The 16469-nt window shown below is 29.3% G+C and overlaps 2 protein-coding genes and 1 pseudogene across 2 annotated transcripts; 1 reads left to right on the top strand and 2 right to left on the bottom strand.

The window, feature by feature from the left end:
- Window positions 1-1566: 1566 nt before the first annotated feature.
- On the bottom strand, window positions 1567-2676 carry LOC112599450. Its single transcript, XM_025346367.1, has one exon. It carries the CDS (start codon window positions 2674-2676, stop codon window positions 1567-1569), a length of 1110 nt encoding a protein of 369 aa, XP_025202152.1.
- A 3461-nt stretch (window positions 2677-6137) lies between these two features.
- LOC112599449 lies at window positions 6138-6989 on the bottom strand (annotated as a pseudogene).
- Window positions 6990-13704: 6715 nt separating this feature from the next.
- On the top strand, window positions 13705-14830 carry LOC112599448 (F-box only protein 6-like). The gene is made up of 4 exons (XM_025346365.1): window positions 13705-14029; window positions 14129-14390; window positions 14456-14588; window positions 14672-14830. Exons 1-4 carry the CDS (start codon window positions 13705-13707, stop codon window positions 14828-14830), a joined length of 879 nt encoding a protein of 292 aa, XP_025202150.1.
- The last annotated feature ends 1639 nt before the right edge of the window (window positions 14831-16469 follow it).

Genomic DNA, 16469 nt, shown 5'->3' with positions numbered 1-16469 from the left:
TACACACCGAAATAACAATATTTGCGTCAGCGGCCGATGAATAACGAGTAATGACTGAAGAATCAAGAAATTATTAGAACTTCGTAGAATGTAGATTGTACTATTGTAGATAAGTAATCTAAATAATTATAGTACAACATGTCAAATGAACAAAAAACCCGACTTTTATCTAATCTCATTTTGACAATGACACAAAATATGACATATGTGGATTTATAAATATTTTAAAGTTTTAAACGTTTAAAATAATTCATATTGGTACGGTCTAAATAATATTGATTATAAAAATAAAAATTTAACTAAGAAATATAATAATAATTTAATAATTTAAATTTAATAAATACAAATATTCTCAGGGAGCCACGGAGCCCCTAGACTACTCTCGCGGAGCCCTAGGGCTCCGCGGAGCACAGTTTGAGAACCGCTGCAATAACATTTTTAATGTGTTATTAATGTTATTATATTATATTTATGTATATAAATCGTAAATTTAATTCATATAGAAAAAAAATAATAATACAATTTTTTAACATTTAATTATTATGTATTTTAAAATTAAATTTACTGTGTATTAAAAAAATCCGTAATCTTAGTTTGAATTTTATTCGTATAAAAATCATTCTCTATTTTTTTTTCTAGTTTTTCAAAATTTATTGTTGAACTTACATTATTTAAAACCATATAATTTGATAATATTTTTATTGCATTGAACACACAAAATAAATAAATGCATTACATTTAAAAGTGGTGGAAACTCTAGATCTAGAATCTAAATTAAATTATACACCGTAATCTCGCCGATAAATTAGATAAGTTACAATCCCAGCCCTTTTTATAATATATATTTTATCAAATAGCCTATAAAGATATACGTTATTGATTTACAATATACGTTATTCTACGTCAGCGGTTCCCAATCTTTTTGAGACTATTACCCAAAAGTCAGGTTAGATATTCACAAATACCCCCGACCCCAAAAAAAAGTTGAGTAAAAAAAAACAAAATATATACTATGATGATAATTATAATTTATTTAATTTTTGCAAACAAAGAAAATAAGAGTTCTCAAAACTATTAATACTTTTAACAACAATATTATATTATTACAATTTCATTTACAGTCATAATACACATGAGTAAATGAATAATAAGTACTTAAAATACAAATAAATAGTTTAACTTTTACCCTCCAAAAAATCGTGTTTTTACCCACTAGGGGGTAATTACCCCCAGGTTGGGAACCGCTGTTCTACGTATATATAGGTTTTCTTACTTTTCGCTATTAGTGTTTTCGCTGTTAAAATTTTTCGCGGTTTTCACATAGACTCTGTTATAAAACCTTCGATTAAATTAATAAAGTTATCATAGATAAAACCCTTTTCCAATAAAATCAAAAATAACCGTCATAACATCCGTATAGTCATTATACAGATGTCATTATAATCGATACAAATTAGTACATACAATATAGAAGTTTTGCCGGGACTTGCAATCTAAGGTCATTACACCCGGTATGGCGGTATGTCATTACAACCGGTGTCATTACAAACGGTTTCTATTGTAAATTCATGCAAAGAATCTGTTGCGCCGGATATTACGTAATTCTCGCCAACTCAGCCATCTCGGCCAATAGCAACCGTTTTTGATCGCGTAACGGAAACACTTATTATTACCGCTGATGGCCGCCATTAAGGTCGTTTGAACGTCCCACTCGCACCCGTTCTGGTGCGCGAACTTCAGGCACTTGTAGTGACCGTGGTGCGCGGCGGTGTAGGTGGTGTTCGAGTCCCACGGGCATCCATTGCGGTGTGCGAATTTCAAGCACTTGATGTGGCCGTTCTGCGCGGCGAAGTAGCACGTGCGCGCGTCCCAAGGGCACCCCTTACGCTGCAAGTATTTCAAACACCTCAAGTGGCCGTTTTTCGCGGCCGCGGCGCACGTCCTCTCGTCCCACGGGCACGCGTTCATATGTGCGTATTTCAGTATCATGTAGTGGCCGCCGGCCGCGGCCCTGGTGCACGTGCGGGCGTCCCACGGGCACCCGTTTCGGCGAGCGTAATGGAGGCTCCTAATGTCTCCGCTCTCGGCTGCCGCGGCGCACGTCGACTCGTCCCACGGGCAGCCGCGTCGTCGCGCGTAGACCATGTACGCCAGGTGGCCGTGGCGCGCGGCCTCCGTGGTCGTCCTGGCGGTCCACTCGAAGCCCAACCGCCGCAAGTACTTCAGCACTCGGAGGTCGCCGTAGCGCGCGGTTATCGCGCACAGGTTGCGCGGGAACACGAAGTTGTGTCGCCTGGCGTACTCGAGCGTGTCGAGATGGCCGGCGCAGCCCGAGGCCACCCACACCGAGACGTCGAGTATCGGACAGCCGTTCGCGTGCGCGTACTGCAAACATTCCACGCTGCCGCTCCAGGCGGCCGCCTCGGCGGTCCGCCAATTCCACCGCACGCCGATTGCGCGCAACTGCCGCAGACAGTCGACGTGCCCGTTAATGGCGGCCTCGCGGCACAGATCCAGGCCGCGGCTCGGCCGCCGCCTGTTGCCGGTCGTCGTTAACAGGTAATCGCAACACTTCAGCAAGTCGGCCGGCTGCTTGTAGCCCGGTATACTGTCGTACCACAGCCGGTCTTCGGGACTGCACTTGTGGTACGCCATCTTCAGCAGACTGAACGCCATCGCGGCGGTGTCGGGGTGCTCCTCGGATGATAAAAAAATGTCGGGTGCGCGCGAAGAGTCAGTCGTGTTCGCTTGGTGCGGCGTCGATTAGCGAAGACGACGGCCAAAGCGTAGAGCAGTTATACTGCAACTGAAAAAAAAAAAAAAAAAAAAAATATGTAAACGCGTAAGTATAACGTTGTATCGTTAAAACCGTACGCGTGTATACATTATTCGGATATCGTGCGAGTTGTGACTGGCCGTCTGTAGCCGCAGCCCGCACCCGCGAAAATATCGCACGTCCGCGAACTTGACCCATCTACTTTAGCCTAACCTGAACCAATACCAAAATTTAGCAAATGGTTAGCAAATATCAGCAGATCATTTTTGTTTTTTGGAAGTTGTAGCGCTTTTTTAAAAAGGTGGGTCAAGTTCAGTTAGTCCACCCACTTTGTCCGATCGTCTCAAAACTAGCACGAGTGTTAGCAAATAATAGCAAATCGAAGTTCTATTTTTAGCGAATTTTTTTATAAGTTTCTCAGCCCCATTCGCTGTCCTCTTGTAGGTAATAGGTACTCAACACGAGTAATTCCGGTTCTTCCAGCTAACACATAACACAGTGTTTTCATTTTTAATTGTATTTTTGTTATATTAATTATAATAAAAATAAACTCTTTAACACCCTTTACCATTTGTGTATGAACAATGAATAATAATTTATTGTATGCAGACATCGATTTAAATGTAAATAATTCTCATAAACCTCTGTAATAATTGGCAAAGGTGGGCAAGTTAATGAAATATTTAACTCAAGTTTAGTTAAGTTAAAAGAGCATTAGATCGATAAGTTAACATTTAATATTGAAAAAAATACTAACTTAACTCAGTTTAAAAAAAGTTAATCTATTTGATTTTGAATAGTATGTATATCATATAAAGAAAACTACCTATGTCTTTCTAGTTTACTAAATTATAAAAAACAATTTCATTTAATTTTTATCATAATGCACATTGTACAGAGTAAATACCCTTTTACGCTACATGATATATTATTTATTAATTTAAACTATACACATCTCAAAGTAATAATTTAATAAATATTATTTTTTTATGTGATATAGCAATTAAAGGTCATAAAACTTTAAAACAATACAATTTATAATTCATAATTTTATTAAAAAAATTTCTAATATCAACTGCAAAAAGCTAAGTTATTTCAACTGTCAATTAAACTCTTTAAGTTCATAAGTTGATTAGAAAATAAACTAATTAGTTAATGCCCACCTTTGATAATTGGAATAGGTCATAATTTATAATATAATTAAAATTTGTTTTTATTTTTTGATCAATAAAGTAAACACATTTATAAAAAGTATTTTTTTTAATTAATAAGTTATAATCTGTGGGTTTTCTTACTACTCTTAACAATAAATTTAAACTGTATCTATATAAACTACAAAACTTAAAGTGTAATAATACTTTATAAAATGTATTTAAAACCGTGGTAAAAGACCTATTATATTCATAGATAATAAAGATGATATAGATTGTATTTATTTATTTATTTATTATAACTGATAAAATTCGTTAGTTTATATAGAATTGATAATGATATTATTGAATTTATGAGATAGTCAAAGAATATTTTTCCGATTTCTGGTCAGTATATGAATCACTTATATCTATTTCGACTATATTTTTATGTTTAATCAATTATAGATATACCTAGAGTATACGTTTTTTCAGTTTATAAAACACCGAACATAAGTGGAATATTCATAAATAATTACTTTGGTGGATTTGAATAATATAATTTATAATACAAATAAAATATTGGTACTTTTCCGTTATCCCGATTACCGGCTAATGCTGCGACTATACGGCCGGTCTAATTCCGTTTGAAATTACAACTTATACGATGGAGATTCATTCGATAATGTATTGAATGATATTTCGGAAAATTGGCCACCAAAACTAGAATTTTAGACTTTAATATTTTAGAATTATTTAATTCTCCACATTTATGATTTTTATCTATAAATATTATATAATTGTCATATGTATGTTATGTGTAATAATAAACGTTATACACTTATACCTACTATAATATTAATTATATTTATGTAGATGAAAAATTCATGTTGGTCGACACTTTAAAATGGTAATTGAGATAACGGAATTGAAATTCGTGGTAGTCGGGATAACGGAAAAGTACCAAAATATAATTTATTATTTAAAATTCTATAGTTATTAACTAAAAAAAAAACCAATACTGTAATATTACTAGCGGACACCCCCTTTGAAAAATTCTGGTTGTGCCACCGTTGCAAATACTACACATAATAATGTTGTTGAATAGTCAAACTGATTAAGATCACAATTTAATTGGCTTTTTTTTTTTAAAGTTTCTGCGAACTATTTTTGAGTGTTTAAATATTCATAGTGTGTTTAAATGGCTGTTTTTTATTTGGTTGATCTCTGTGCTGCACTCGTACGAAATAAATTATTTCTTTATATGTGCCATGTGGTGGTGTTGGTGATTAAATGGTTCGCGTATTATCCCTGGAATATTCGGGAGATGGTAAACTGCGACAAAATTTAACTTTTTTTAAAAATCGATATGTAAACTACGGCAAAAAAAAAATTTAATATTATACAATCTACGACAAAACCGATAAGATACATAATACAAACTGCAGCAATTTATTTTATATACTTATACACGTTTATCGTTTCATTAGGTGTAATACGTATTACGTGTTATGACAGCTATTAGTATCTCTTAGAGTATTAGGCGTAAAAATAAAGAAAAACCAATTTTTAAAATTAAAAAATATATTATTATTAAAAATTAGATCGTAATGATTGTATAATCAAAAAACCAATTTTAAAATTAAAAAATATTATTATATTAAAAATTATTTAAAAAAATCGTATAATCAAAAAAAAAAAAAAATAATAAATAAATAAATAATAATACAATAGGTATCTAATTAAAATTTTGTTGTTTATTCTTAAAACATACTATTTTCAAAAATTCATATCTTGAAATTTGTCCATCTTCTTTCATTTGTCGCTTTATTTCTTTCTTGTATTAACCCTTTTTCTACACTTTTAATTTTTATATATGTGTCAACTTGAATATCTTGTAGAGCATCTATAAATGTATATAATGATGGACGATAATGATAAAAATACACGTTAAATTTTGAATGAAAAGATTCACATACATTATTTATTATAACCTCTGATTTTGATGCCCACAAAGAAGGAGGGAATATGCCTTGCATATAATTTTCAGTTAAGTAATCGCAAAATTGTACTATTTGATTATTAGATGGCATATCTGAAATTAAATCAAAAACAAACGAATCTTCGACTTCATTAGGTTCAAGGAACGGAAGACCAAAAACATAATTTAAAAATTTTCCTTCATCTGTGTCTCCTTCAATATAAACTTTAGATAGACCCAAATTTTGTAATTATCTAAACCACGCTTGGCCGAGATGAAAATTACAACCACGAATAATACTGGTTGACCATATACTGTAAACCGCTTCGTGTATTCCAATTTCGAAGTCAATTACAAACATACTTGAACCAAGTATAAATCCTTCGGTCAAACATGCATCACGTAACTTTTTAAATAAATGTTCATAAGTCGATGTACGTTTATTAGGAAGCAATGCATATACCAGAGACGTATAAATACCATTTTGAAAACCATGCAGTACAAAAAACTGATAAAAAAATGTAGTACAGAACTAGAATGTTCCGTCCATAAAAACTTTTTCCATAGAACATAAGTTAAATACATATTTAAATACAATTATATTTGTTTCCTTATCATTAATTAGCAAAAAGTTTTCATTTTTGTTAGTCATAATATACATATTTATTAGAACTTCATGTATTTCATTAATATCTTCGGGAAGTGGTAGGTGATATTTGGTTTTTTTATTATATAAATTTCTACGAATATATAAAATATCATTAGTCAGTAATTGTGTATCGTTTTCTAAACTACGAAGTTCTTTTCTTATTATTTTAGATGGCATTTCATTTATATTGCTTTCAGATATTTTTCGTTTGATACTATTACTTACTATTTGACGTTCAATTATAGAATCTAATTCATAACTATGATCCAAAACTGATTTTTCTTGCAATAGAGTTTTTTCCTTATTGAAGACCAATTTGGCCTTGTATGTTTTTTTAGTGCATTCCCATGTTTTATTACCACTTATTTTAGGTTCATATTTAAATTTGAATTTAAAATCGTTTAACACTGTTAATACTTTGCCATTCTGGCTAAACATTGTTGTAAATTCCATGACGTTGAATAAATATTAAGCTCTTAATTACTTCTATTAACAATTTAACATCTAACACTTGTAAATAGGTACTAACTAGTATTATCAAAAGTAAAGGAATCGATAATACCGATATGTTTCGTTAAAACTTAAAAATACATTTGGATTTACCTTACCAATTTTTACGCAAGACGCAACATCACACAATTACTTTAACTATATACGTATATAGGTACACATAGGTAGGTAGATATAGTATACATAGAAAGTATGTAAAATAAATTGCCGCAGTTTGTATGATGTATCTTAACGGTTTTGTGGCAGATTATATAATCTTAATTTTTTTTTTGCCGCAGTTTACATACAGCCGAATATTCAATAGGCAACTGACATAACACTTTTGGTCGTGTACTACGGCTGAAGTGCAAGTTTGGTGGAGTAGTAAACGACAATTATTGAAAAACGTGTGTGGTGACGGTAAACACGGTACGCGTGTGAATGTCATTGCTTTCAAGTTTCAACTAGGTACATAAAATATTTTATTCTGACGAGAAATAATTTATTTAAATTTACCCTAAGAAAATTATACTTAATCATAGAATATACAGTATAGTCTTATATATATATACAAAAAAATAGTTTAAATGATTATACCATAGGTGCCAGAGTTTAAAAAACTTAATGGGTGCCCGGCCTTAGTATCAATGCACAATTCAACTTTCTAAAATTTTAATTTTGGCTCTCCAAATTACGCCTATTGGTGTCATTATTTTACTACTTAACTAAAAATGTTTGCATTTTCTTATGGATTTTAATAGTATATATAAATATTAAAATATTAAATAATACAATATAATAATATTAACAATGTTGTATACTGAAAAATGCAATTTCATCATTGATTCATAAATGTAACTTTTAAGATTAAAATTCTTAAAAATAATAATCTTATTTCAATGATTACAGTTTACAGACTATTATCAGTAATGTAAATAATAATTTTGTAATTTTCCTTATTGACCATAGTAAGTTGAATACCTGAGTTGTAATTATTTACCAAGATATAGGTTTGTGATTATCAAAATCGTATTATCTTATATTTTCTTATGAATACAATTTCTTTTCGTTTACTACATTTTGAAATTTAAATTTTTATCACAGCTAGAATTTTATTGCAATAGTCGTTTTCTAAAATTCTTGAAACTTGGATATTAGAATATAAATACACGTTACAAATATTCAATATTCTAATGGGTGCCTATCCACCCCAAATAATTGTAATGGGTGCCTTAGCCCCCGGGCACCCGTCTACATGGTGCCTATGTTTATACATGTTACATATTAAAACATCTTGATTTTTTCGGTGGGGAGTCGCCTTCTACCCAACAAAAAATAAATAAACAAGGATTGTCGTAACAGAAAGGTTGGGAAACACTGGCATTCAATAGTGTTATCTATACGATTTCAATATTGAAAATGTATTTAAATGTCTTGATGTGTTTATTATACACTATTAATATATACTATGAACAACTATTTCTATTAATTTATTTAAAGAAGCGACTGTCGAATACATGTACACATTTTTAAAGTGTATATGTATATAGGATCTAAAGAAGATAAAATAAGAAATCCTAACTTGTTTTCAAAATCTATACATTGCATAATAAAATCAATCGGTAAGCTAGTATGCAAATATATCTTTTATAAAAAAAAAAAAAAACAAGTTGTTTCAAATCTTCTTACGGACGAGTAAAAATTCGTAATGTTTCCAAAAATGAAGTCTCCGAGAATAAACTCAGTCACACGAATGCCCAAGTAAAAAATTACCATCAGACTACACAGTTTTTAAATATTCAAATATCGTATAAATAATAATAGTTTTTCAAATAGATAAAAATATATGTCAGTAAAAACTGAAAAACTCCACGATCGAGCACCTAAGTTAAAAGAGATATATTTTATCGAAAATTCGTCTCGATCCATGTGTTACATGCAGTATAATATTATTATTATAGCTTATTATACGATAAAACTCACATAAGTACGGATTTTTAATGCTTGATGTTCGTTTACACACGCACACTGTCTGGTGAATAAAAAATTTTTCATAAACCACGTTCAGAGCTGTAGGACGAGACCGTCAGTGGACACAGCGTTGAGTGAAATGGAGACCGATGCGCCGATGCGCCACGCAGCGTAATACTCGAATTTCGGTTACAAAGAAGGGTAGTTCGCTTGGAATGTACCATCGTTGGTAGGGCAGATGTTTACTACTGCTGCAGAGGAATTGGTGTAAACATTTCTATTATATTCTTTTCTGTCCTTGAAATTATTTAACTGAAAAAAAAAATATTAAATCGAAATTTATTATTGTTATAAAAACTTTAATAATATTAGGATATGGGTAGGGTCGGACTTTTTATTACGTTATATATAATTTTTTAATAATTTTCGTTAACGTAATTTATAACCGGCTCATGACGCCATAATAATTTTTTTATAAATTTGGAATTTACTAATTTGTAACGGTCATTACAGTACTGAGTATGCTATAAATTATGATTTTCTGCCGTCTTACACACGTACGGTATTAAATTTTCGTTCACCAGTTTCAATAGTGTGATTTTAGTTTTGATATTACAGTAAATTGACTTATTGTCAAACTTTTTGGCAAGAATATAATTTGTATTCTCTTGTTGGTTTTTTACGATATTTTAATTTTTAAGTGAATTATGAGCATTTTAAAATATTTATATTTTTCAAACCAACACATGCGGGTGCATGCTTAAGCCAATGATATTATAATGGCTGTGAATAACATGTCTTAGAATGATGAATATTTTTTGGAGTGAAATTTGAATAATATAACGAACGAAAACCCAGGCCGTCTCAATTCGGATTTGACGTTTATTCGTAGTTTGGGACCCACTAGTATGTAATATATTTTCAATATAATACTGGCCGAATCAGTGAAATATTCAACGAACGACGGAATGTACTTATGTACCATGTACATGACTAACATTGTGACAGTGAATAAAAGGTTCGATAGGCCAAATGTGTGAGACCTACTGTGATCACCGATAAAAGAAAATAATAAAATGAAATGGGTGTGGGGCGTACACTATACAGCCGTAACTTGTATCCCGACCGGGGTCATAAATATGCGTTTTGAGTAACCCGAACACAAACGTGTTTTATTCACACCAAGGAAAAAATAAAACTTATAATACCATTTTAAAGTAAAATTGTGATTGAAACATGAACTATACAATGTAGGTATATTATATTTGGTTGTAAACTCGTATGGACTCAAAAATAAATTTACATAAGTCGAAAGGGGCACATAGGTACATAGTTATAATGTTTTAAATATTTTTTTTTTTTTTTCATAGTATTATTTCGGCTTTTTTAAAACATTTCTATGGAAACAAAATCATATGGTAGTTTTTTCTATGATTTTTACTTTTTTTAAATTAGTTAATTTATGAAAAGGTTATAAAATTCTACGATTTATTTTTATTTACTGTGGAATTACACAGATATCGTTCTTATCGAACCGAATAATCGATATCTCGAGTTTGACTATTATATTTATTAATTTATTATATTATTATATTATTAAGTCGATGTGGTACCACAGCCGTTTGCTATTGGAACAAGATATCATTTTATAATGTTAAATAAAAATAAAAATCAATTCATTTTCTCAAATTTGGTAACGAAATATTTTCTTTTCTTTTTAATTATTTGAGCCATCCTTATAAGAGTCACCTATAAAATCAACTGAATAACTCGATTAGCCGATTAAGTATTTTAGTAAAAAGAGTTGCAAGATACGAAAATTATGCAAGGCAATATAAATAAAAAAAAGATAGCTTATTACAACGCCATTATGATAATTATGGTATTTAATTTTTATAAGTTACAATAAAAATACGTAGTCTAAGACTTGTCTTGTAATTTAATACATTTTTTTTTATTATTTATTTAATAATTCCAATAATCCTACAATTTACTCCGACTTTAAATTTAAATTATACAAGTATGGTACTTGTATAATTGAAATTTAAGGCACCTACCCGACCAATGGTAGTTACCTGTTTCACCAATTTTCCTGTTATAATCAATGTATAAAAAATTTATTGTGAAACAATTAAATTTTTATTTTTTCTTATAGGTATTTAAATTTACCACAGGTTGTATAAAGTATTCATAGTTCACATAATAATGTATACCTAACTTACATTTTTTTAATACAAATTATTGTAGTTATTACTGTATTTTTTAATATTAAACATTATCGTATATATCTACCAATTGCCAAAGGAACTCAACTTAGGTGGCGCACTTTTCTAAGGAAGCGGGGAATTTTTAAAAAGCTCGAAACACGAAAATGTTATTTTTACTCTTTTATTTTTTATTTAGAATTAATTTATGTACCACGTATTCCTACATTATATACGTTTATTATGGATCAGCTTCTTACCACTTAATTAGCACTAATGACTTTCACCAAAACTGATAAATCAGTTAAATATAATAATAATTTTTAAATGTATCAATTATAAATATATACTATTATATATTGTTAATTTATAATAAAAATGTATATTTATCTTTTCATTGTTTAGCGGCGTAATAAATAATAGACAAATTAATTATTTGTGCCACCATGCAAACCAAGACTGAATGTCTTCTACATACTACCGACACTACCGTGGTTCTTTTATCATAGTTTTTAGAACCTCTGTAATATCTTTAGAAAATAATATAATTATTTTCAAATTATGAATAAAATAGCTTGAACGAGTTTTTTTGTTTCATTCACAATATAAATGTCACAACCAATAATATGGTACTGATACGGTAGAACTTTAATTTTATTGTTAAAATTATTTCGGCCAGTCTAAATTTATGTTACTTGAATCATGGAATTACCTGACTTTTAAGTTTGATAATAAGTCATAATACTCTAATATTTAAAATAAATACATACAATTGGAACTGCTAAATGTATATTATAGGTTATTGGTATGGTATGCATTAGTAAGAGGGAGACAATACGTGTTGGTAAAACGTCCTCTAAATATATTCGATGAAAACAAATCTAATATTTCAATTAAATACTAAATTATTCAATTTTTAGACTTGCCATGAATAGGTATGTTAATAAAGGGTAGTTCTTCAAAAATATGAATTATTATTATTTATTATCACTTACCTATATTTCTAATAATGAAGAACAGATAACAAATAATTTATTATTTTATATAATATGTTGTATGTGAGTATGTTTTTTGATAAATTGTGGCCGTTAAGGGTTTTCGACGATCGGACTTATCGTTTCGATATGAACCGATTGTCGCTCGCATTTGTATTATGTAGGTACTATAATGTTTATATGTTTCGTGTGTGTACGCTATGCGGTCAAACAAACCACGAGCAAACATGTCTATAGTACTTCTGATTTTATTTGAATATCTCTATCTATATGTAATATTGCTAAGATGTCAAGCATTTCTTGGCCCATTGTCGATCGTAGTTAAGTTATAATCCTTTTTAAAGAACTGAATGACCTTTCAGTACTTGTTGATGTGATAGGTGTGAAATTAAGAATTGTTAAATGGAAATAAGATATTACTACGATTGATGAAACATAGAATTCATTTGAAAAAAATTATTTTGCATAAAAAATCATATTTTAGGAGTTGAAGAATATTTGACGCGTTAGAGAATATTTAAGAATATTTTTATTTTTGAAGATTTTATTTTCGTAGTATCGGCATAATGAACATATTTTACATATATCGGAATTTTGATAATATTGATCATTTAAAGGACGTCGCACCTATTTGTGTTGTCTTCGTCTTACGATATTGTAAATGTTCATTCACCAGTAAAGTGTGTTTTTAGTTTTGACATTAGAGTAAATTGACCTATTATCAATTTTTTATTCAAGAAAATCATCCATGTTCTCTCGTTGGTTTTTCACAATATTTTAATTTTTAAGTAATTTATGATCATTTTCAAGTATTTATATTTTTCATACTCATAACTCACTTAAAAATTAAAATATCGTAAAAAACCAACGAGAGAACACAGATAATGTTCTTAACTAAAAATATGATAATAGGTTAATTCACTCTAACATCAAAACTAAAAGCACACTATTGAAACTGTAGTGAACGAAAATTTACAGTGTCGTACGTGTATAAGACGGAGACAACACGTCATGCTGGTGCGACGTCCTCTAAATACAATATTCATTATTCACTATATGAGTTATTTTTATTCCTTCTAGGTTCTAATAATTAATGTTAATCACTAGATATTTCTTATCGATGGCGATAATACATTGATCATTTTGTTAGTTAATATATATATATATATTATTATTATATATTTAGTCTATGGTAGCATAGTAGACATATAAAACAACTAGATAGCGGACTGCACGATAAAATTGAAGTCAGCGGCCATATTATGCCAACAGGGCAATATTTACAAAATAACTCAATAGATAAGATAGCTAATATTGATAATAATACAAAACTATTAAAACTAATAGTAATAATAACGAATAATATAAAATAATAATATTAATATTTGTTATATTAATAACGAATTTATTTGCAGTTTCGTTTAAATCGTTGGAATAAATTAAAAATTGTTTGCGATTGATATCAGCATCGTCAGCATTATATTGTTATAGATCATCAAATTTATAACGATGGAAGTATTAAATAATCATCAACAATATTTTGATTTAATACCAAATGAAATGATTATAAAAACACTTATCCTCATCGACGCAGATACACTTTTCAATTGCAGACTTGTGTGTAAAAGATGGCACGAACTAATAAACGCATATGTATTTCAAGAAAAAGCAGCACGAGAAAACAAGTACGTGAATAATGGTCGAGGATACCATAGTTTCTCACAAATCCCTTCAAATGATATTAAAAAATTAGAATTACCGTGGTATGTGTTTTATGTAATTATCAAATACGATCCATTCAATAGAAATTTGGTGAAAAACCACTGCGGACAAGGTAATTAATAAATAAATTGTAAATCAGATTTAAACCTATTTCTAATTAGAATTTAAAATAATTCATACAATGTTATCATGCTTTTTAAATTTAACACAGAAAAATGGAAGTATTGGAGATATTATACAAATCTGTCATCAACTTTGGATGATGAACTTGATGTGAATAATTTGTCAAGTATTATAGAAATACCAAAGAATGAACATATATTTAATGATCCAGATTTTGATGGGCATACACGTTGTTTTATCATAGATTATCAGTATATAAGTACACTTTATCAAAAAATTACATTCAAAGATTATGGTTTAAATGATCTTATAATGAAAATTCTTAGACCTAAAATTTCATTTAGTGCATGGTATTGATACTCATATACTTAAAATATTTTTATCATATAAAATAATAAAATAAAACGCTTTGCAGGTTTTATAAAAGATTTTGTCAAAACAACAACCCTTATAAGTTACATGCCACTTTTCACAGTAAAACAAATGAAGTTATAGGTAAATGTGAACATTTCGATGAAAATCCACAAAGAATATTTAGGTGGACTAAAGTATGTAATTTGATTAATATACCTAATTTAATATTTTTCTATACAATTCTCTAACAAAACAATCATTAAATATTAATTTTAAGGCTTCGATTCTGTATAACACCCAGGGTGATGAAAGTTTCTTGAATCTACATCATTCCTTGTTGGACATCAAAGATCAAAATAGTTTGTGTGGTATTCATGTGTCCTGCTCTGTAGTAAAAATTTTACTACCAATAAAATATAAAAATACTAATTCTTAGATGCATATCTAATTAAAATGTGTGTATACATGTATATATTATATTTAAATTAAAAGTAAAGAAAAAAAAATACATCTCCAAAAATATAATTTTGTAACAATAATGTTATTTTCTATAATTAAGAAGAAGCAGGGCTCGTAAGTTAATGCACTAAAAATTGTATAAATAGGCATGCAATAATGTACTAAAATTTTGAAAATATGCATTAAAGTATGCACATATATATATTATAATATATATATATTTTTATAATTGTATTACTATTGTGTTGCGTGCCAATATCAGATCCAAGTTCAGGATGTTATTTTAAATGAAAATTACAACTTTTAAGAACAATAATGTGTTTATTACGAATAAATAAAGTTCATTTCACTGATACAAAAAGTGGCCGAGTGTCATGAAGGTGCTCAGATCTCTGTGGCTTTGGTACATCTGCCGTTGTGGCTCTCTGGGCTTCCTTATAAATGATTTTGATTCCTTGTTATGACAATTCGAAGCACCGCAGGTATCCTTTTACTTGTCATTGTGAAAGAGTATTCACATTCAATAATACATTATAATATTACATTCTAATAGTTATGCGAAAATATATTATTGAAAAGTAGATAACTACACCCAAAAATGCATTCTAATCCTAATGTAACAAGATTCATAATAATATGTATCTACTATCTGTAGATGATCTGTCATGACCATTAATAATATGTCAAACTCCCTGACACATGTTAATCGTGTCATGGTCATGCTAATATATACTTATATTTAACAATATATCTCGTAGCCCATAACAATAATTGTTATAAAACAGATTTGTAACTCACTTAGCATGTTTTTTCAGTTACATTGAAAAACATGCGAATGCATTAACTTACAAGCTCTGTTGATAAGGAATATTAATTAAAAATTGTGTTTTTATTACTAATAATTTGAATTTTAAAATAAAATAAAATATAAGACTGTAGATCATAAGTTTCTTTTATTATTACAAATATGTTTTCAGTTACTTATATAATACATAGAATTAAACTAAAGACAATTGATTATTTTTCACTAATGTATCATATTTATATTTATTTTTATAAGTATTGGTTTTTTGTCAGCTATAGAAATATTATACTTAGTAATATTATTATATTATTTTATTATTATTTATGTGCATCACATAATTGTTGTTTAATGTATGTAGTATGTTGTTCGTAAGATGTTATTTGTGTGCAATGATTTATCATTAAAGTCAAATACATCCATGACAATAATCTACTCAATGACACGATGAAGCTTCAATGTAGCAAAAAAACTTCTTCAATATTATTTTATTTATACAAAATGTATTTTAAAATTGAATTTTGTAGTGTTTTAACTTATATCAGGTGTTTTTTAAGTGTTGTGAATTCTTATTTTTGTGTTCAATTTCTAAACTTGTTCAAAAGCTCAAAATGCTATAAAACAACTATTATTACAATAAATATGTAGCTATTTTATAAAATACAAGTACATTAAAGATACAATATAAGCATACCAGCTAACCTATAATTATCAAAATCTTAGTATTTTTTTTAAATTTTAATATTGATTCATAGCAATACCATTAGTTGTTAATTATTATATATTTATAATAAGTATACAAGATGAAACAATA

This window comes from Melanaphis sacchari, unplaced genomic scaffold, assembly GCF_002803265.2.
Source record: "Melanaphis sacchari strain LSU unplaced genomic scaffold, SCAv2.0 Contig51_pilon_pilon, whole genome shotgun sequence".
NCBI classification, from domain to species: Eukaryota; Metazoa; Arthropoda; class Insecta; order Hemiptera; family Aphididae; genus Melanaphis; species Melanaphis sacchari.
This window is presented reverse-complemented; position numbering and strand designations above follow the sequence as displayed.